Source organism: Coffea arabica, chromosome 4c, assembly GCF_036785885.1.
Source record: "Coffea arabica cultivar ET-39 chromosome 4c, Coffea Arabica ET-39 HiFi, whole genome shotgun sequence".
Taxonomy (NCBI): domain Eukaryota; kingdom Viridiplantae; phylum Streptophyta; class Magnoliopsida; order Gentianales; family Rubiaceae; genus Coffea; species Coffea arabica.
In genome coordinates, this window is record NC_092316.1 from 12,231,913 (window position 1) to 12,255,522 (window position 23,610).

At 35.8% G+C, this 23,610-nt stretch overlaps 4 protein-coding genes across 4 annotated transcripts; 3 read left to right on the forward strand and 1 right to left on the reverse strand.

Moving 5' to 3' along the window:
• The first annotated feature begins 3,095 nt into the window (after window positions 1-3,095).
• LOC113738992 (DELLA protein RGL3-like) lies at window positions 3,096-4,195 on the forward strand. Its single transcript, XM_027266249.1, has 3 exons — window positions 3,096-3,446; window positions 3,605-3,787; window positions 3,875-4,195. The coding sequence occupies exons 1-3, from the start codon at window positions 3,096-3,098 to the stop codon at window positions 4,193-4,195; spliced, it is 855 nt and encodes a 284-aa protein (XP_027122050.1).
• A 7,789-nt stretch (window positions 4,196-11,984) lies between these two features.
• LOC140005282 (uncharacterized) lies at window positions 11,985-13,739 on the forward strand. Its single transcript, XM_072046046.1, has 2 exons — window positions 11,985-12,266; window positions 13,124-13,739. The coding sequence occupies exons 1-2, from the start codon at window positions 12,049-12,051 to the stop codon at window positions 13,572-13,574; spliced, it is 669 nt and encodes a 222-aa protein (XP_071902147.1). The 5' UTR covers window positions 11,985-12,048; the 3' UTR covers window positions 13,575-13,739.
• On the reverse strand, window positions 13,041-16,555 carry LOC140005281 (probable apyrase 7). The gene is made up of 3 exons (XM_072046045.1): window positions 16,023-16,555; window positions 13,726-14,779; window positions 13,041-13,603 (listed from the first exon to the last, which is right to left on the reverse strand). Exons 1-2 carry the CDS (start codon window positions 16,537-16,539, stop codon window positions 14,265-14,267), a joined length of 1,032 nt encoding a protein of 343 aa, XP_071902146.1. The 5' UTR covers window positions 16,540-16,555; the 3' UTR covers window positions 13,041-13,603; window positions 13,726-14,264.
• Window positions 16,556-16,600: 45 nt separating this feature from the next.
• LOC140004681 (DELLA protein RGL1-like) lies at window positions 16,601-17,592 on the forward strand. The gene is made up of 3 exons (XM_072044820.1): window positions 16,601-16,843; window positions 17,002-17,184; window positions 17,272-17,592. Exons 1-3 carry the CDS (start codon window positions 16,601-16,603, stop codon window positions 17,590-17,592), a joined length of 747 nt encoding a protein of 248 aa, XP_071900921.1.
• Window positions 17,593-23,610: the final 6,018 nt, after the last annotated feature.

A 23,610-nucleotide genomic window follows, 5' to 3' on the forward strand; every position in this document is an offset into this window, starting at 1 on the left:
TTTAAAAAATCTGAGATTATGTAGAGTGAAATTATAGCGTTGGGTACTATTTAATGTAGCATGTGTTTTGCTGTACTTATGGGAGTGACCTTGTATTTTTCAAGATGGAGTGGTGTTTTTGTTGAAAGTTTGGTTTTTTAGAAATATGAAATTACTTAGTCATCTTGTGTGTAGTGGGTACATCCTCTACTAGTTTATGTGTCGATGGAATTACTTGAATGTCCTTTAGAAGACATTGATTAGTAGTACAAGAGTCAATTATTACATACAAGAAACATAAAGTCATCTTTGAGGGACATCCAGCTGCCCCTTTTTTTTTTTTTTTTTTTTTTTTTTTATCTCAATTAGAGTGAGGAGACGTGGTCAAGGAAAGAAATTTATGTCTAAGCTTCTCTCACCTTCACCGCTTCAAATGTCCTCTGCTTCAAATTCTTTCGTTTTGTTCTATTTGCCTTCTGTTCAATGATTATTTGTATTGCTATTGTCCCCTGAGTTTGAGAATGATTCTTTGACATAGCTATTCTTGGTGGTTCAGTTTGAAGTGAGTTTTCTATTTTTTTTTTTTTTAAATTTTGATACCGTGATTTGCTTTGTCTCATCCTGGATTTGGTTTGCTTTTTGTGAGAAAGTAAATTCCAGGTGATATTGGATTCAAATTATTGCTATGTTGAATGTTTAATTAGTAAGATTTGTTAGTGGAAAGAGTCCCTACTCTTTTTTAGGAGAATTGGCGAGCTAAAGAGTCCCTACTCTAAATGACAGTTGAAAAACAAATGTTCTGTAGACTCATTTCTAGAGTCACACAGCACACATAATGGAGACGTATGAACAACACTCTTACGTGCAAAGTCTATCTTTAGTCATCAATCGTTCCTTTTTAGCCAACCAAAGTATAAAAGCAAACTTTGGAACATGCCTTTTGCCCCATACCAGATTTAACCACTTCACTGTATTCCAAGAATAGAACAATTTCTTCACTGTATTTTTGCAATGCCAAAACACAAAACTTTGCTATCTTTAATTAAGGAAAATATTTAGATGCATAAAAAATGGTTAATTTCTCATTTTTGAGATTTAAGCATTGGCCCTGTAAAATTATTTTAGCTGTCTTAATTAGAAATTCTTTTTTATTAATTATTATGTGAAAATGAAGATTAGATAGTTAAAAAAAAACTATATTGCACCACTAGAAAAACTTTCTTTTTTTTTGTTCCCTTTCCCGCTTATTAAAATCTAGCATTCTAATAATGAAGTTGTAAAATATTCATTTTATTATTTGTATATCTTGATAGTTTTATTGAATGATTCAATAATTTTACAAAATACCAACTTCATCTCAAACTTAATTGATAACTAATTGAAGTAGGAACAAGAAATAACGATTAGCCTAATTTACATATGGTATACATACCCTATATTTTAATGGGTTACTTAGTTAATTGAGTTTAATTATCAATACAAGTAAAAGAAAAATTTTAGAACACATCATGAATTAAATTATTCATAATGCAAAGCAATAAATGCACATATTATCCCAAATTTGAGACCAGCTATGTAAAACAAAGTAAGTCTAAGATAATGGGATGAATAAATAAAATAAATATAAAAAAGAACAAAAAGAATTTTAATTTGCTTTTGCATGTTTTTTAGCGCAATTTTGATCTAGTTTGTATCTTATTTCATCCTGAAATGCTCAATATCACTATTCAAAAATTAAAGGACCATAATGAGCTAAATTCGAAACATTAGGGACAAAAAATGCAAATTCAATTCTGTCAACTAATGGCCATTTGATATTGATTGCTTTTTTTTTTTTATAATGATTTTGATTGTTAATCACTATTGAATTTCTATCGTCCTGGATATAACCAAAATTATAAACAAAACTAGAAACTTTGGAGATCAAATTTATTTTAGGTGAAACATTAGGGACCAGTTTGACATATAGACCAAATATTGGGGACTAAAATTACAATTCTTCCAATTTAGCAATAGGCCCGTCATGCAACTTACTCTTTTGACCAGAGGATGACTTAATCATTCACAACGATCTTCCAAAGAATTTAACAAGACTTTTGCCATATATTTCAACTTGTGCTGCTGATGAAATGAGAATCCCAGTTCTGCCATTTCAACATGTTATTTAACAATTTTTCAAGAACTGATTAACAAGATTTCTATGATGTTATTGAACTTCTTTTTTTTTTTTTCCTGCAGGCGGCAACATCTCCAGGCCTATACTGTAGTTTCTGAAACTCTTGAACCATTTCAAGTTAAGGAGCACATCCCCAATTATGGATGCTAAAATAATGAGATTCCTAAGATTTAGTGTAGGCAAGTAGTTCATATGGTAAAGTTTGCTTTCAGGACTTGTGTGTTTGTAAAGTAGGTACTAGGAAAGAATATGAACATGAATCCAAGTATGCATTAAGATGCTTAAGTTTTCTGCAGGCATATCACTTTGTACAATATTAATATATCCTAAAATGGGGAAGAAAACAAAAGCTCATGTCGGAGATATATTTTGGCATTTTGGAATCTGAGGTGCACACAAATTTGTCGGAGATACGATAAAGCAAACATTAAACAATCCCAAGGTGGAGATCCTACGGAACTAAACAATTCCCCAGTCGCCCATATAATCCCATACAAGGATTTTCAGACCAGAAACTGCATCAGTAAAGTAATTGATTTTGTCTAGACACGATATGTATCCTCTGGTTACTGATAGATGCGGCATGTTAAGCGATTGCTTTGTCCGGCATTATGTAATGGCTTTTTTGGGTATAACTTGTATGTCCAGCAGTGGATATCAGTACCTTGAGCCATAGTTTCCATCAGTTCTTAAAATTTCAGCTGAGAACACAGTACTCCTATACTTTTTTATTAAGAAAGGAGGGGAGAGATTTGAGGTTATAAATTTGTGATCATTTCAGGAATTTCTCCCAGGCCAAATTTTGTTTTTTACCACAAGACTGGGAAGATATGGATTCCTGAGTAGTAACAACCAGTTATTTATCGCAAATCTCATGTTATTCTGAAGAAGAGAAGGAAAGCCAATTTCCTTCTCTAACATCAGTAGGACTTCTGAAGCCATGTGGTACAAAGTTGAACGTTTGAGGAATCCGCAAAAGCTTCTTGAGGAGAGCCCTGATACCCCAAATAATTCTTGTTGCTCTCAAGCCTTGCTAACTGATAAGATTATGAAATTAGCGAAAGCACAGCTGGTTCAATTAAACTCCAAGAAGGCAGATGTTCTCTCCAGTGGAAAAGGTTGCTTTAAAGGCCAATGCGGCGTATCTTCCAAAGTTGCTCAAGACTTGGAACTTGCACTGTTAGTTCAAGCTGCAGCTGAGAAAGTTGAAGATGAACAGTTAGTTTATGCCAGAAAATTGCTGAATATATGCGATGTCTTAGCTTCTAAAACTTGTAATTTTGTTCAAAAGGTTGTATTGTATACTACTTTGCTAAAGCTCTTAACGAGAAGATTGATCAAGCGTTGGGGATAATTTCATCAGACAAACTTAAAGGTCAAGAATGGTTGCCAATGGCTGAGGAGCTGGATAAGAATTTTCTAGAACCTGTGATCATGTCATGTCAATAGGAAGTCCCATTCTGTCTGGAAACACAATTCATATCAAGTCAATCCATACTGGAAGCTGTGACAGCAGCTAAGAAAGTTCATTTAATGGATTTTGAAATTGATAATGGTTCACAGTGGACACTGATTATGGAAGCTCTTGCTGTCAGTCATGAATGCCCTGTTGAACATCTCAAGATTACTGACGTTGGAACCTGTGAAGCAACCATGGAAAAGATGGGCAAACGTTTGTCATCTTCTGCTCAAACCATTAACTTACCTTTCTCATTTTAGATAGTTGTGTCAGACCTCAAGGATCTCAAGGAAGAATTCTATAATTCAGTGGCTGATGAAGCTGTGGCAATTGATTTGGCATACCGGCTTTGGTCATTGTTAGCATGGCCTAATCATTTAGAAGCCTTGATGGCAGTGATCAAGAATCTCAAGCCAAGTTTTCTGGTGCTCAAGGAAGTGGAGGTCTATGCAAAGGCACTAACTTTCCTGGAACGTTTCAATGAAAAGCTCCTCTTTATCAGCGGGCTAATTGATTCCACAAATTCTTGTATGGAAAAACACATACTGTATAGAAAACTGGTAGAAGAAGTTCACTGGTAGGGGATGATTCGTAATGTTCTCACAGCTGAACGTACAGAGAGGACTCTGAGACAAGAAAGAATAGGTTTCTAGAGATTCCTTTTCAAAAAGTTCGATTTTGCAGAATCAGATCTCAGCCAAACATCAATATTGCAAGCAAATTTGTCACTTAAATGATCTGATCAGTGTTAAGGCCTGGTACTTCTGTTTGTTAGTGAAATAATAAAAATAGGCTGATACACTATAGAGAAGAGTAAATACAACCTAGAAAGAAAGAAATGATCGAAAATAACAATAATAACAATCCGAGACTTGTGAGTACAATTTCCTTAAAACAGGTTTGCTCCCTCCAGGTAGAGTGCTCGAGGTTAAGTAGGCGTCTGTCTCCCAGGATACAACGGATTAAAGGTGAATATGTCAGCACCAAACTTTCTTCACCACAGTGAACTCGAACTAGAGTAATATGGAACACTATAAAAGATGAAGATGCAAGAAGGAAAAATAGAGAGAGCGCGCTTACTTTTGAAACAAAAAGAGATATTTATAGATGCTGGTCAAGGGTGACTGTTAGAAATTGGCAACAAGTGTTAAATTTCAGATAATTATCTTTGCGTTTATCAAAGCATCACATTCATGTTCATACATGTATCTCAATAAGATAACTCCAAAATCATGTATTAAGTACATGAATCCTATCCAAAATATGTATCAATAATTAATATACATGAATCCTATGTACATGAATGAATGATAGATAATTATCCTGAATTCTTTCAAGAGTGCCATTATGAGAACAATTTTCTCATTCACTCTACAATGGATATAGCCATTTTTCCAACAGGATATAGCCATTTTTCCAATAATCCCCCACATGAATGAAAAATTGTTTTTTATTTGACTCTACAGTAGTGTTCCACGACTGAAACCTGCATAAGATAGGTTGGTGTTACCCATTGAACCTTCTCTTGTGAAATACACTTACTTTACTAGCAATCCAGTAGACATGATGTCTTTGAACTGTCCCGTTTTTTAGTGTAAATGAACCATATATTTCACACAGGAATCATGCTCCATTTGTTCAGTTCTCATAGTTATGTTCGTTTTGGCTATGAACATCAACCTGGTTCAGCAAGAGTTTTTAAGAATTGAGCCCTAAACAATTCTCTTTTGAAGCGGCCCCACTTCACTCTCACATAGGTGATTTACTTAAGTCTTCAGTAATAAATTACTTCACTTAAGAATCATTAAAGCAAACCATTGTGCTATCCTTAATTCTCCTTTGCGTCATTGTTTCATTATGGAATGGGTCTAGGGATAACCTCCCACAATGATTATGCTAAGTCCTTATAATTAGGTTGTCCCTTTGAATCTAGATCTTGGGATCTCCAGTCAGCTAGGTTGGGTTTCCTTTATAACACTTAGCCTTTTATGGGCTTTAGTCCCATTCCCTTTGCCATTTTTGCAACCAACTCTCTATTCAATCCTTTGGTTAGCTGATCCGCTATGTTATCTTTTAATTTCACATAATCAATAGAGATAACTCCTGTTGAGAGTAGTTGTCTAATGGTATTATGTCTACGACGTATATGTCTAAACTTATCATTATATATGTTATTCTGTGCTCTTCCAATTGCTGATTGACTATCACAGTGAATACATATTGGTGGCACAGATTTTTTCCAATTTGGAATGTCTTCAAGGAAATGGTGGAGCCATTCAGCTTCTTCTCCACATTTGTCTAAGGCAATGAACTCAGATTCCATTGTAGATCTAGCTACAATAGTTTGTTTAGAAGACTTCCAGGATACTGCCCCACCAGCAAGTGTGAACACATACCCACTTGTGGACTTTGAATCTTTTATATCAGATATCCATTTTGCATCAGCATACTCTTCTAAAACAACAGGGCATCTAGTGTAATGCAGTCCATAGTTCCGAGTGTACCGTAGGTATTTAAGTAGCCTTAAAATTGCTTTCCAATGATCAGCACTCGGATTGCTTGTAAACCTGCTCAATTTGCTTACTGCATATGCAATGTCAGGTCTAGTACAACTCATTAAATACATTAGACTTCCAATGATTCGTGAGTATTCTACTTGAGAAATACTCTCTCCTCTATTCTTAGATAGATGGAAACTATTGTCTAATGGAGTTCTTGCAATTTCAGAATCATTCTTATTGAATTTTTCTAGAATCTTGTCCACATAATGAGTTTGGCTCAAGACCAAGCCGTCTGGTATTCTTGTAATTTTAACTCCTAAAATTACATCAGCAAACCTCATATCTTTCATGTCAAATTTTGAATTCAACATGTCCTTGGTAGACTTGACCATTTTGTCATTACTACCAACAATAAGTATGTCATCTACATAAAGACATAAGATGACATAGCCAAGTTCTGTTTTTTTAGTGTAGACACATTTGTCACACTCATTTATTTTGTATCCATTAGTTATCATTGCATTGTCGAACTTTTCATGCCATTTCTTTGGCGCTTGTTTTAGTCCATACAATGATTTTACTAATTTACAAACTTTATTTCCTGTTCGCGGAGTTATGAAACTCTCAGGTTGCTCCATGTAGATTTCTTCATCTAAATCACCATTTAAAAAAGCCGTTTTTACATCCATTTGATGTATCTCTAGATTTCTCAATGCAGCGATAGCAAGAATAATTCTGATAGAATTTATTCTCGTAACAGGAGAATAAGTATCAAAATAATCCAAACCTTCTTGTTGCTTGTATCCTTTGATTACAAGTCTGGCTTTGTACTTATCGACAGAGCCATCAGGTTTCATTTTCCTTTTAAAGATCCATTTGGACCGTAAAGGTCTACAACCAGGAGGAAGATCCACTAACTCCCATGTATGATTCTGTAAAATAGAATCAACCTCACTTTTTATTGCTTTTTTCCACAAAAATCCTTCAGAAGAACTTACAGCTTCTGTATAGGTTTGTGGTTCCTTTTCTAATAGAAAAGTTGTGAAATAATCTCCAAATGATTTTTTCACTCTAGCCCTTTTGCTACGTCTCGGTTCATCTTGTTGAATCAAGTCATGATCATGTTTTCCTTGTTTCATAACTCCATGTGTTCGTTTTGATGAATTTGATGCACCATTCGATTTACAAGAAAACACATCTTCAAAGAATGAAGCATTCTTTGATTCCATTATCGTATTTTTGTGTATATCCGAAATTTCTGAATTATACACAAGAAATCGATAGGCAGCACTATTATGTGCATAGCCTATAAAGATACAGTCCATAGTTCTAGGACCTATCTTTATTCTCTTTGATGTTGGAATAGCCACTTTTGCAAAACACCCTCACACTTTCGAGTATTTGTAGGATGGTCTCCTACCTTTCCATAACTCATAAGGAGTTTTATCTTATTTTTTCCGGGGTACTCTATTTAAAAGGTAATTGCTTGACAAAATAGCTTCACCCCACATATTTTGAGGCAATTCTGAACTTAGTAACATCACATTCATCATTTCCTTTAGTGTGCGATTTTTCCGTTCAGCAACACCATTCGATTGTGGTGAGTAAGGTACAGTTACTTCATGAACAATTTCATATTTTGCACAATAATCACCAATAGGTGTTTCATACTCACCACCTCTATCAATTCTTAACCTTTTAATTCTCTGGTTAAGTTGATTTTCAACTTCATTCTTGTAGAGAATGAATTTTTTCAAGACTTCATCTTTACTTTTGAGCAAATACACATAATAGTATTTTGTGCAATCATCAATGAAAGTGATAAAATATTTATTACCACCTCTTGTTTGAACAAATTTCAAATCACAGACATCTGTGTGAATCAATTCAAGGGGTTCGGTGTTTCTTTCAATTGTTTGAAAAGATGACCTTGTTAATTTTGCTTCTACGCAAATCTCGCATTTATGGTTTGAATTGATGTGAAAGGAAGGAATATGATCCAAGTTAATTAGTCTACACAAAGTATCATAATTAACATGACCTAGTTTACCATGCCATAAATTGGAAGACTCAAGCAAATAAGCAGAAGACTTATTCTTATTATTCACAATAGTCATTACATTCAATTTGAACAACCCATCGGTTGTATATCCTTTCCCTACATACATCCCAAATTTGATAATAGAACTTTATCCGATTCAAAAATCATGCGAAAGCCATGTTTGTTCAGCAATGATCCAGAAACAAGGTTCTTGCGGATTTCTGGCACATACAGAACATCGTTCATAGTCAATGTTTTGCCAGAAGTCATCTTTAGCAACACCTTTCCTTGACCTTCAATAGCAGATGAGGCAGAGTTCCCCATGAACATTTTTTCACCTTCAATTTTTTCGAAGGTAGTGAACAGGTCTTTGTTTGTGCAAACATGTCTTGTAGCTCCAGTGTCAATCCACCATTCTTTCGGATTTGACCCTATCATATTTACTTCAGAGACCATAGCAGTCAGGCTCATGTTTTCCATGTCTCCCTCGATTCTATCAACCAAGTTTGCTTCATGCTTCTTCTTCTTTGGAAGCTTACATTCAGTGGACTTGTGACCTTTTTTGTCACAGTTGAAGCACTTCCCTTGGAATTTCTACTTAGAGATTTTCCCTTTTGCCCCAAGATTTCGAGTTGGCTTTTTACCTTTGGAGTTTTGCCCTTGCTTATACTCCACAATATTTGCTTTAGCATCAACAGAAGTTGTTGCCTTGCAATCAGAATCCCTGTTGTCTTCTTCAATTCGAAGTCTAACGATAAGGTCTTTCATACTCATTTCTTTGCGCTTGTGCTTGAGATAGTTCTTGAAATCCTTCCACCCAGAAGGTAGCTTCTCAATAACAGCAGCTACTTGAAAGGTTTCACTCAAAATCATGCCTTCAACTAGAATCTCATACAAGATAATCTGAATTTCTTGCACTTGACTGATAACAGTTTTGGAATCCACCATTTTATATTCTAGAAATTTTCCAACGACAAATTTTTTTGCCCCGACATCTTCAGTTTTATATTTCCAATCTAAGGATTCCCATAATGCCTTCGTCGTCTTGTGTATTTGATACACGTTATACAGCGAGTCATGCAAGCAGTTCATGACATAATTTCGACAAAGGAAATCGGAGTGCTTCCAAGCATTAATAGCACTGACAGCTTGTGCATCAGTTAAGCCTTCAGGCAGCTTTGGAGCATCCTCACTTAAGAATCTCGAGAGATTCAATGTTGTCAAATAGAACAACATCTTTTGTTGCTATGTCTTGAAGTTCGAGCCATGGAACTTCTCAGGTTTCTCACTATGGTTGGTAGAAATCATAGGAGTAATCTTTTCTTCAGGTTGTTTCACAATTGTGCCAGAGGCAGAGGCATCAAAAGTAGATGTGTTGGTTTCTCTTCCTGTATTGTCAGCCATTGAGAATCGAATCTGTTTTAAGACTGTTAGTGAAATAATAAAAATATGCTGATACACTATAGAGAAGAGTAAATACAACCTAGAAAGAGAGAAATGATCGAAAATAACAATAATAACAATCCGAGACTTGTGAGTACAATTTTCTTAAAACAGATTTGCCCCCTCCAGGTAGAGTGCTCGAGGTTAAGTAGGCATCTGTCTCCCAGGATACAACGGATTAAAGGTGAATATGTCAGCACCAAACTTTCTTCACCACAGCGAACTCGAACTAGGGTAATATGGAACACTATAAAAGATGAAGATGCAAGAAGGAAAAATAGAGAGAGCGCGCTTGCTTTTGAAACAAAAAGAGATATTTATAGATGCTGGCCAAGGGTGACTGTTAGAAATTGGTAACAAGTGTTAAATTTTAGATAATTATCTTCGCGTTTATCAAAGCACCACATTCATGTTCATACATGTATCTCAATAAGATAACTCCAAAATCATGTATTAAGTACATGAATCCTATCTAAAATCATGTATCAATAATTAATATACATGAATCCTATGTACATGAATGAATGATAGATAATTATCCAGGATTTTTTCAAGAGTGTCATTATGAGAACAATTTTCTCATTCACTCTACAATGGATATAGTCATTTTTCCAACAGGATATAGCCATTTTTCCAACACTGTTATGGATGGGAAATCTTTGATCTTCGGATAAAATGAAGCCTCATTTCAATCTGTTTCTGCGTGGGAGTTCCCCTCTGATTAAGAGTTGTTGGAGCCGTGAAGTATTACTAATCTTTGCTAGCTGATTGTGGGTTCTCAGGAACTTACGTCTGTAATTTTCTTGCCATGTTTTCTCTTTTTCGCAGTCAGAAAACTAAAAGCTTTTTTGCCTGAACCTCGGATCAAACCAACTGGAACTCTACTCAAGCTTGGTTGATTACCAGCTGATACGTATATGTAGTGACTTGGTAAACCAATCAAACGAACTAATCTAGAGTTTCTAAATAGATCACAAGATCAATTCATCAACCTCAAATTCTAGCTTGGGAGGCATTCTAATTTATAATTAGACAATGCCAAGTTGAACTAAAATTATTTTATAGAAAGCATATTATTTCTGATTCAAGTTTGGGAAATGCTGTATTGATATCTGAAGTTGCATAAAGTTTGATGAAGTTTGAGTTAGACATGATTGGCTAACTTTAATGGCAAAGCCTAAATATCAAGCAAATATGATTGTTGTTCTAGTTACAAATATTGTGAAATATGGACGAAGATGCACCAGGTTGAGTTACAACGGAAACATGTAAATAATAATAAAAAGCACTGCTTTGGATCCTTATGAGGTTGCAAAAAATGGAGTCTTTGTGGATTTGGAGTCACATTTCTGCGTGGTTATGAATTCTTCAATGTCTGTATCCTCAGATCAACTATTCTGTAGGAGTTTGGAAACTCATCTATCGTCAAGTTAGGCAACTTCAATTCGGCAATTTCAGAAAATTGGAGAGGTGATTTGTAATTGTAAATAAAGACAAGTATATGCCAATAATTCTACTTCATCAGTATATGTTTTTTAATTCATTGTTTCTCGTAAAAGAAAGTAGATGATCCTTTTTGAGTTGAGGATAGAAAAGAAAAGAAGAGAAATGTTAAGTTACGAGAGAAAAGAAAGGATAAGAAAAGAAAAGAAGAGATTTTAATGTTGTTTGAGAGTTTATGAAATAAAGGAGGTGATTTTGGACACATAAGTAAATAAATATTTCATTCAACAGCTTTTTAGGGGTAGAATGGACAATTTAAAAAATGTTTTGCTGCCTTTCCGCGCTTTCCTTTGCTTTCTGCCCGATTTGGGCTAGAAATTTTTTTTTTAAACTGTAGCTATTTCTTCCTTCTTCCAATTCCGTCGGTTTCTTTTCCTTTCCTTTCACTTAAAACTTTCAAATGAGGGAGATACAGCCTTTCTCTTCTATTCCTTTCTTTTATGCTCAAATCTCATCTCCCAAACTAGCTGTAAGTGTTGGTAGTTTCTGTCCATACATCTCATTTTTGCAAAATTTTGTGTATTTATTTAATTCAAAACTTATGCTAATCCAACGGTTCATAACTAGAATTGAACCTTATAATTCTTTTATATATTGTAGCAAATATTATTTATTGATTATCCTTTGGATTTATCGATAAGCCTTTTCAAGTTTCATAAATTATTTTTTTTTGAAAGACGTTTCATAAATTATTTAGACATGGCAATTTGTTTGGTATCTAAATAGCACCAATCTTTTCAACAATAGAAATGTACGGACTATATTAGAGCAATAAAATTTTAGGGGTCAAATTGATATTAACAAAATAGATTGAGGACTAATTAGTCAACACAATTTTTTTCACATAAACTGACAGATGTCTCAATTGATATCCCCAAAGGAGTGTTCTCCTGCTTCCCCCTTCAGTCTTCACTCTTCAGCCCATCGAGTAGAGAAAGAGAGACAGATGGAGAAGCCAAAATTGTTCCTTTCTTACATAATCCTGGCAGTAATGATGGTGGATTTATGTTTGATAGCTCAAAGCAGGGAAATTGAATCACCGCAGTACACGGTTGTGCACTCAGAATCAGATTTTGAGGTGAGATTTTACAGGGACTCTGTTTGGATGAGTGCACCTGCCAAAGAAACCTCCTTTCGGAAAGCCACAAAAGATGGTTTTCACAGGTACCCTTTTCTTTTTTCCTTTTTATGTGATCTTTTTAGATTTATTTTGCCACCATTTTCTAGTTTCCTCGATTCTTTTTAAATTTGTGCTGCAGTTACAGTTGACTTTGAGACAGTGAGACCTTTCCAATCTTTTCAATCTTTTAACTATCATCCCAAGGGTAAAAGGGAAAGTAGAGAGGAAAAGCTGATGCTTTGTGTTACTGTTTGCAATTACTCTGCCCTTGCCTGATTGTTCTTTTTCCAACGGTTTAATCTATACTGTATATGTAGCATTTCTGGATATTAGTTATTTATTTTGTCGTTGATGATTGTGTGCTTAATTGATCAAACTGGTTATTTACATTGGAGTCTTGACACGTATGGTTGTGGTAATTTAGAGTTGATACTGGTTGTATTATGCTTGCAAGACATTACTGGACTTCATGAAGAACATTCTGCTATTCTTTAACTCTGCTGGTTACTAAAGTACGCTAAAATAAGTCCTCTAACATGAGAATGAACGAGTAATTTTTGTTATTTTGATTCACTGGATATTTTGTCCCTAAATATTCATAAAAACCGTAAGCTACATGAGAAATTTCTCCAACAGAAAAGGCCTGGATGCAGAATAGCTGCTTCTTTAGAGGAGTCTAATAATGGGATTTTCGTCATAAGAAAGAAACTTTTAGTCTAGTAGGCGTGCAGTGACAGATTAAACCATCCCAGTTCTACTGTATCAGGTGCAAGCTGATATGAAGTAAAGAAAACTGCAATAGCGGCTACCCTTGCTGATTGTGCAGACAGAATTGGTCTTGCTAGAATTAACTGATATTATTCTTTCTCTCAACACATTATCTGTTCTTGTTGCGTCACAGGTTATTTCAGTATATTCAAGGGGCAAACTTGAACTTCTCTAGGATCTACATGACTGCACCTGTCTTGACAAGCATTGTTCCGGGAGCTGGACCTCTTCATGCATCAGCATACTTCGTGAAACTCTATCTACCTCTCAAGTTTCAAGCCAGCCCACCACTTCCACTTCCTGAGCTCAATCTTGCACCTGATTCCTGGAGCAGTCACTGTATCGCTGTAAGGCAGTTCTCAGGATTCGCCAGGGACAGCAACATTGTCAAAGAAGCCGAGAAATTAGCCATCAGTTTGAGCAGATCTCAGTGGGCAAATTCAACTTCCCACAGCGAATATGCTTACTCAATTGCCCAGTACAACAGTCCTTTCCGAATTATTGGACGTAAGAATGAGGTTTGGGTTGATGTTGCTGGATCTGAAGCAAATGGGTGCAAGTCAAGCCTGCTGGCTTCATACTGACTGCTAAAGAATTCGGATCAAGCATAACCCTGCATGTTTGTATTTAAGATCTGAGACAAGCTGCTGGAACATTTGCCATGTACATACACAATCCACACCCCAAGAGATTTCTCACATAATGTTATCCTTGGCTAAAGAAATGGTATCGTACTTATTGGTACTCAATTTTATCCTGATGAGCTTAAACGCATGGGAAGCTCTAATCGAAAATGAGTGCATGCCTTAGTGATGATTACTCGACTCTTCCTTTGTGTGGCTTGTGAATTTCCAGCCTTGCACCTGCAGAAATAACCTTAACCTTTTAACTTGATCTGACAAGTCACAATTAGAATATCTGTCCTTGATACTTCGGAAGATTCCAGGATTTTTTTTATCAAAATAATACTAGAGAAAGGTAATCCTGGACAAATTGCCAAAACGTAATCATAAATAATAATTGGGGATACTATTAAACTCAATTTTAATTCATAATAGCTCAAGCATGGAGAGAGCGTCCTCTCAAATTTATGGAGAAGCACATTACTACTAGCTTTTGAAGCAACCTTTTGACGTGGTATTTTCATCAACTACAGGAATGAATGAATCAATCTTATACAAACTTATACAAGACCAGAAACGACTGTATTTTTATGTTTTGCTCATGAGAAAGGCGGCGGCCAAAAATGATTCACAGAAATATAAGTATAGAACTTAGGCTGGCTGTCTTTTGGGGCCTAAGTAAGATGGCAAACATCCCCTAGTGGAGGAAGTTCCCCTGTTAGGCATAGGCAGTTTAATGTGACTATAATGAACAATTAAAAGAAGAAATGAAAGTAATGCAAACAGAAGAAAAGAGGATGATATCCTCTCATTCCCTTTCAGGGTTAAAAATCCTTTTTGAGATTCAGAAGTGCTACGCCACAGGTGGTCTCCCTCAATGAGTGCAGCTCCCAAGGTCCAAGAAACATCTCCAGGACCAAAGGTTATCTCTGCATTTCTAAGACACAAAGCATCTTCAATAAGTGATGCCATATAAGACAAATGGAAACAATCTTGTGCAGAGGTGCTTCTCTGATCAGCCCATAATCTCGGGCAGATGTGTTCTCCTGTCTCCCACATCTTCGTCAAATTTGCTTTAGCACTCAAATTCAGTCTGTTGGAGATTGCAAAGAAACCAGACAACGCATTGTAGTGAGAATAGGATGTTAAGTTAAGCATCATCTTGCCTGCAGAAGAAAAGTTGGACGTCAAAGTCTGAGATTCGGCACAAGCTTCAACTGAAAAGCATTTCATAAAGGGAGAATTGAGAACCCCTGAACAAGGATTCACCACAAATTGAAAAAGTTCAAATACAAAATAGTAGAAATGATGAAGATAATTATGTCGCACTGCATCTAGAAGTTCAATTTTAGATATTATGTCGCACTGCATCTAGAAGTTCAATTTTGGATATTTAATTTATCTATTTTTCTAATTGCAAACAGGTCTCCTCACACCTGAACACAGGAAATATATGTACAATATCCATAAAACTATATGAATTTACCATCTGCTAACAACTACAGAAGACAACACCACTAAAATACAAGGAGCGAAAACAGAGAGAGAGAGATATAGATGCCATCAATACTTGTACAATCAGTTAATTCATGCCTTTTGTGACCATTAGTGCATGAAAAAAATAAGAAGAGGAGCCAAAAGCAAAAGTCCCAAGAGGAATACAAAAATAAGATTTCCAGATTCTTTAAAATGTTAACATAGATTTCATGAGGGAAAACATAATCACATCCTTCACGCTTCTGCCACCCTAGATAGAGGTGCAGGGTTATAATGGCTGGATAAGATTACACTGACCTAATCAAGTCTAAATATTGCATGACATATAGTTTCCATATCATTTTATTTCAGACACATGATATCAGTGATACATCTTCAGGTATGCAAATGCCTTTCCATTTTAGGTGACTTCTTTCCATACTCCATGAGTTATCAGCAAAATTCTTTAATTAGTTTTTTTTATTAGAGAGCTTCCTCATTGTGTCCTCTGCCCAAATTTTTACAAGAGTAGGAAGGTCTTGGTACTTCGAAAGTATTTTGCATGTAATCTCATCATAAGTGCCATCTTAGCTACTTTTGATGGTAACAACATATTTCATGAATGTCGTGATTGCTGATATGCCTCACCTTTGTATACAAAGCTAATGGGGTAGCTTAATAGCGCAAAACATCTAGAAAAGTTTGAGTGCTTCTAGATAGAAGATTTTGAGGATACACTTTACCAAAGCTTTCTCAACCATTACGTGGGGTTGACGATTCATACCAAACTAGTAGAAGATTCCCAAAAGTGCAGGAAAATTAAAATATAAACGACTAAAAGAAAGAATGCATAAGACACTAGAGATGCAAGCACAGAAAAGATTTTCAACAGGTTCATAAGAGAATTGCAATGATAAACTAAGATCATTGGACCTGTTCGAGAAGACAAGCCAATGCATTTTGAGTGATTTTCCAGCTCCGACAACTTTGAATTGCTTGAATTAACAGCAGCTGCCCTTGCAAGTTCCTTGCAATTTTCCCAATTTGAGCTCCCAGCCAACCAGATATAAGAACTAAGCTCCTTTTCTTCCATCTTAGTAGTGACATTTTCTGAACTCATCCTCTCTAGTCCAAAGCAACCATGGCAAGTAAAATTTTGCAGATAACTGGAACTCAAACAAGGATGCCTGACTTCAAATATGCCATCCCTACTTTCCCTAAGAGCCTCACTATGAGTTAGCATAACAACGCTTCGATCAAAAGCTTCATTCAAGCCAAATGCGGGTAATGAGTATATTAAAAGTTGGTGTTCCATTGGGCCAATCTTTGATACTAAATGATGGTCATCCTCTCTCAGTTCATCCACTTCTGTCACCACCTGCAACGATGAACCTCCTAAATCAAGAAGTCCCAAGGTTGGCAACCTCGAAAAGTTCCCAAATACCCTCATCTTATAGTTCAAAGAAACCCAAAATTCTTGTTGCTCTCAAGCCTTGCTAACTGATAAGATTATGAAATTAGCGAAAGCACAGCTGGTTCAATTAAACTCCAAGAAGGCAGATGTTCTCTCCAGTGGAAAAGGTTGCTTTAAAGGCCAATGCGGCGTATCTTCCAAAGTTGCTCAAGACTTGGAACTTGCACTGTTAGTTCAAGCTGCAGCTGAGAAAGTTGAAGATGAACAGTTAGTTTATGCCAGAAAATTGCTGAATATATGCGATGTCTTAGCTTCTAAAACTTGTAATTTTGTTCAAAAGGTTGTATTGTATACTACTTTGCTAAAGCTCTTAACGAGAAGATTGATCAAGCGTTGGGGATAATTTCATCAGACAAACTTAAAGGTCAAGAATGGTTGCCAATGGCTGAGGAGCTGGATAAGAATTTTCTAGAACCTGTGATCATGTCATGTCAATAGGAAGTCCCATTCTGTCTGGAAACACAATTCATATCAAGTCAATCCATACTGGAAGCTGTGACAGCAGCTAAGAAAGTTCATTTAATGGATTTTGAAATTGATAATGGTTCACAGTGGACACTGATTATGGAAGCTCTTGCTGTCAGTCATGAATGCCCTGTTGAACATCTCAAGATTACTGACGTTGGAACCTGTGAAGCAACCATGGAAAAGATGGGCAAACGTTTGTCATCTTCTGCTCAAACCATTAACTTACCTTTCTCATTTTAGATAGTTGTGTCAGACCTCAAGGATCTCAAGGAAGAATTCTATAATTCAGTGGCTGATGAAGCTGTGGCAATTGATTTGGCATACCGGCTTTGGTCATTGTTAGCATGGCCTAATCATTTAGAAGCCTTGATGGCAGTGATCAAGAATCTCAAGCCAAGTTTTCTGGTGCTCAAGGAAGTGGAGGTCTATGCAAAGGCACTAACTTTCCTGGAACGTTTCAATGAAAAGCTCCTCTTTATCAGCGGGCTAATTGATTCCACAAATTCTTGTATGGAAAAACACATACTGTATAGAAAACTGGTAGAAGAAGTTCACTGGTAGGGGATGATTCGTAATGTTCTCACAGCTGAACGTACAGAGAGGACTCTGAGACAAGAAAGAATAGGTTTCTAGAGATTCCTTTTCAAAAAGTTCGATTTTGCAGAATCAGATCTCAGCCAAACATCAATATTGCAAGCAAATTTGTCACTTAAATGATCTGATCAGTGTTAAGGCCTGGTACTTCTGTTTGTTAGTGAAATAATAAAAATAGGCTGATACACTATAGAGAAGAGTAAATACAACCTAGAAAGAAAGAAATGATCGAAAATAACAATAATAACAATCCGAGACTTGTGAGTACAATTTCCTTAAAACAGGTTTGCTCCCTCCAGGTAGAGTGCTCGAGGTTAAGTAGGCGTCTGTCTCCCAGGATACAACGGATTAAAGGTGAATATGTCAGCACCAAACTTTCTTCACCACAGTGAACTCGAACTAGAGTAATATGGAACACTATAAAAGATGAAGATGCAAGAAGGAAAAATAGAGAGAGCGCGCTTACTTTTGAAACAAAAAGAGATATTTATAGATGCTGGTCAAGGGTGACTGTTAGAAATTGGCAACAAGTGTTAAATTTCAGATAATTATCTTTGCGTTTATCAAAGCATCACATTCATGTTCATACATGTATCTCAATAAGATAACTCCAAAATCATGTATTAAGTACATGAATCCTATCCAAAATATGTATCAATAATTAATATACATGAATCCTATGTACATGAATGAATGATAGATAATTATCCTGAATTCTTTCAAGAGTGCCATTATGAGAACAATTTTCTCATTCACTCTACAATGGATATAGCCATTTTTCCAACAGGATATAGCCATTTTTCCAATAATCCCCCACATGAATGAAAAATTGTTTTTTATTTGACTCTACAGTAGTGTTCCACGACTGAAACCTGCATAAGATAGGTTGGTGTTACCCATTGAACCTTCTCTTGTGAAATACACTTACTTTACTAGCAATCCAGTAGACATGATGTCTTTGAACTGTCCCGTTTTTTAGTGTAAATGAACCATATATTTCACACAGGAATCATGCTCCATTTGTTCAGTTCTCATAGTTATGTTCGTTTTGGCTATGAACATCAACCTGGTTCAGCAAGAGTTTTTAAGAATTGAGCCCTAAACAATTCTCTTTTGAAGCGGCCCCACTTCACTCTCACATAGGTGATTTACTTAAGTCTTCAGTAATAAATTACTTCACTTAAGAATCATTAAAGCAAACCATTGTGCTATCCTTAATTCTCCTTTGCGTCATTGTTTCATTATGGAATGGGTCTAGGGATAACCTCCCACAATGATTATGCTAAGTCCTTATAATTAGGTTGTCCCTTTGAATCTAGATCTTGGGATCTCCAGTCAGCTAGGTTGGGTTTCCTTTATAACACTTAGCCTTTTATGGGCTTTAGTCCCATTCCCTTTGCCATTTTTGCAACCAACTCTCTATTCAATCCTTTGGTTAGCTGATCCGCTATGTTATCTTTTAATTTCACATAATCAATAGAGATAACTCCTGTTGAGAGTAGTTGTCTAATGGTATTATGTCTACGACGTATATGTCTAAACTTATCATTATATATGTTATTCTGTGCTCTTCCAATTGCTGATTGACTATCACAGTGAATACATATTGGTGGCACAGATTTTTTCCAATTTGGAATGTCTTCAAGGAAATGGTGGAGCCATTCAGCTTCTTCTCCACATTTGTCTAAGGCAATGAACTCAGATTCCATTGTAGATCTAGCTACAATAGTTTGTTTAGAAGACTTCCAGGATACTGCCCCACCAGCAAGTGTGAACACATACCCACTTGTGGACTTTGAATCTTTTATATCAGATATCCATTTTGCATCAGCATACTCTTCTAAAACAACAGGGCATCTAGTGTAATGCAGTCCATAGTTCCGAGTGTACCGTAGGTATTTAAGTAGCCTTAAAATTGCTTTCCAATGATCAGCACTCGGATTGCTTGTAAACCTGCTCAATTTGCTTACTGCATATGCAATGTCAGGTCTAGTACAACTCATTAAATACATTAGACTTCCAATGATTCGTGAGTATTCTACTTGAGAAATACTCTCTCCTCTATTCTTAGATAGATGGAAACTATTGTCTAATGGAGTTCTTGCAATTTCAGAATCATTCTTATTGAATTTTTCTAGAATCTTGTCCACATAATGAGTTTGGCTCAAGACCAAGCCGTCTGGTATTCTTGTAATTTTAACTCCTAAAATTACATCAGCAAACCTCATATCTTTCATGTCAAATTTTGAATTCAACATGTCCTTGGTAGACTTGACCATTTTGTCATTACTACCAACAATAAGTATGTCATCTACATAAAGACATAAGATGACATAGCCAAGTTCTGTTTTTTTAGTGTAGACACATTTGTCACACTCATTTATTTTGTATCCATTAGTTATCATTGCATTGTCGAACTTTTCATGCCATTTCTTTGGCGCTTGTTTTAGTCCATACAATGATTTTACTAATTTACAAACTTTATTTCCTGTTCGCGGAGTTATGAAACTCTCAGGTTGCTCCATGTAGATTTCTTCATCTAAATCACCATTTAAAAAAGCCGTTTTTACATCCATTTGATGTATCTCTAGATTTCTCAATGCAGCGATAGCAAGAATAATTCTGATAGAATTTATTCTCGTAACAGGAGAATAAGTATCAAAATAATCCAAACCTTCTTGTTGCTTGTATCCTTTGATTACAAGTCTGGCTTTGTACTTATCGACAGAGCCATCAGGTTTCATTTTCCTTTTAAAGATCCATTTGGACCGTAAAGGTCTACAACCAGGAGGAAGATCCACTAACTCCCATGTATGATTCTGTAAAATAGAATCAACCTCACTTTTTATTGCTTTTTTCCACAAAAATCCTTCAGAAGAACTTACAGCTTCTGTATAGGTTTGTGGTTCCTTTTCTAATAGAAAAGTTGTGAAATAATCTCCAAATGATTTTTTCACTCTAGCCCTTTTGCTACGTCTCGGTTCATCTTGTTGAATCAAGTCATGATCATGTTTTCCTTGTTTCATAACTCCATGTGTTCGTTTTGATGAATTTGATGCACCATTCGATTTACAAGAAAACACATCTTCAAAGAATGAAGCATTCTTTGATTCCATTATCGTATTTTTGTGTATATCCGAAATTTCTGAATTATACACAAGAAATCGATAGGCAGCACTATTATGTGCATAGCCTATAAAGATACAGTCCATAGTTCTAGGACCTATCTTTATTCTCTTTGATGTTGGAATAGCCACTTTTGCAAAACACCCTCACACTTTCGAGTATTTGTAGGATGGTCTCCTACCTTTCCATAACTCATAAGGAGTTTTATCTTATTTTTTCCGGGGTACTCTATTTAAAAGGTAATTGCTTGACAAAATAGCTTCACCCCACATATTTTGAGGCAATTCTGAACTTAGTAACATCACATTCATCATTTCCTTTAGTGTGCGATTTTTCCGTTCAGCAACACCATTCGATTGTGGTGAGTAAGGTACAGTTACTTCATGAACAATTTCATATTTTGCACAATAATCACCAATAGGTGTTTCATACTCACCACCTCTATCAATTCTTAACCTTTTAATTCTCTGGTTAAGTTGATTTTCAACTTCATTCTTGTAGAGAATGAATTTTTTCAAGACTTCATCTTTACTTTTGAGCAAATACACATAATAGTATTTTGTGCAATCATCAATGAAAGTGATAAAATATTTATTACCACCTCTTGTTTGAACAAATTTCAAATCACAGACATCTGTGTGAATCAATTCAAGGGGTTCGGTGTTTCTTTCAATTGTTTGAAAAGATGACCTTGTTAATTTTGCTTCTACGCAAATCTCGCATTTATGGTTTGAATTGATGTGAAAGGAAGGAATATGATCCAAGTTAATTAGTCTACACAAAGTATCATAATTAACATGACCTAGTTTACCATGCCATAAATTGGAAGACTCAAGCAAATAAGCAGAAGACTTATTCTTATTATTCACAATAGTCATTACATTCAATTTGAACAACCCATCGGTTGTATATCCTTTCCCTACATACATCCCAAATTTGATAATAGAACTTTATCCGATTCAAAAATCATGCGAAAGCCATGTTTGTTCAGCAATGATCCAGAAACAAGGTTCTTGCGGATTTCTGGCACATACAGAACATCGTTCATAGTCAATGTTTTGCCAGAAGTCATCTTTAGCAACACCTTTCCTTGACCTTCAATAGCAGATGAGGCAGAGTTCCCCATGAACATTTTTTCACCTTCAATTTTTTCGAAGGTAGTGAACAGGTCTTTGTTTGTGCAAACATGTCTTGTAGCTCCAGTGTCAATCCACCATTCTTTCGGATTTGACCCTATCATATTTACTTCAGAGACCATAGCAGTCAGGCTCATGTTTTCCATGTCTCCCTCGATTCTATCAACCAAGTTTGCTTCATGCTTCTTCTTCTTTGGAAGCTTACATTCAGTGGACTTGTGACCTTTTTTGTCACAGTTGAAGCACTTCCCTTGGAATTTCTACTTAGAGATTTTCCCTTTTGCCCCAAGATTTCGAGTTGGCTTTTTACCTTTGGAGTTTTGCCCTTGCTTATACTCCACAATATTTGCTTTAGCATCAACAGAAGTTGTTGCCTTGCAATCAGAATCCCTGTTGTCTTCTTCAATTCGAAGTCTAACGATAAGGTCTTTCATACTCATTTCTTTGCGCTTGTGCTTGAGATAGTTCTTGAAATCCTTCCACCCAGAAGGTAGCTTCTCAATAACAGCAGCTACTTGAAAGGTTTCACTCAAAATCATGCCTTCAACTAGAATCTCATACAAGATAATCTGAATTTCTTGCACTTGACTGATAACAGTTTTGGAATCCACCATTTTATATTCTAGAAATTTTCCAACGACAAATTTTTTTGCCCCGACATCTTCAGTTTTATATTTCCAATCTAAGGATTCCCATAATGCCTTCGTCGTCTTGTGTATTTGATACACGTTATACAGCGAGTCATGCAAGCAGTTCATGACATAATTTCGACAAAGGAAATCGGAGTGCTTCCAAGCATTAATAGCACTGACAGCTTGTGCATCAGTTAAGCCTTCAGGCAGCTTTGGAGCATCCTCACTTAAGAATCTCGAGAGATTCAATGTTGTCAAATAGAACAACATCTTTTGTTGCTATGTCTTGAAGTTCGAGCCATGGAACTTCTCAGGTTTCTCACTATGGTTGGTAGAAATCATAGGAGTAATCTTTTCTTCAGGTTGTTTCACAATTGTGCCAGAGGCAGAGGCATCAAAAGTAGATGTGTTGGTTTCTCTTCCTGTATTGTCAGCCATTGAGAATCGAATCTGTTTTAAGACTGTTAGTGAAATAATAAAAATATGCTGATACACTATAGAGAAGAGTAAATACAACCTAGAAAGAGAGAAATGATCGAAAATAACAATAATAACAATCCGAGACTTGTGAGTACAATTTTCTTAAAACAGATTTGCCCCCTCCAGGTAGAGTGCTCGAGGTTAAGTAGGCATCTGTCTCCCAGGATACAACGGATTAAAGGTGAATATGTCAGCACCAAACTTTCTTCACCACAGCGAACTCGAACTAGGGTAATATGGAACACTATAAAAGATGAAGATGCAAGAAGGAAAAATAGAGAGAGCGCGCTTGCTTTTGAAACAAAAAGAGATATTTATAGATGCTGGCCAAGGGTGACTGTTAGAAATTGGTAACAAGTGTTAAATTTTAGATAATTATCTTCGCGTTTATCAAAGCACCACATTCATGTTCATACATGTATCTCAATAAGATAACTCCAAAATCATGTATTAAGTACATGAATCCTATCTAAAATCATGTATCAATAATTAATATACATGAATCCTATGTACATGAATGAATGATAGATAATTATCCAGGATTTTTTCAAGAGTGTCATTATGAGAACAATTTTCTCATTCACTCTACAATGGATATAGTCATTTTTCCA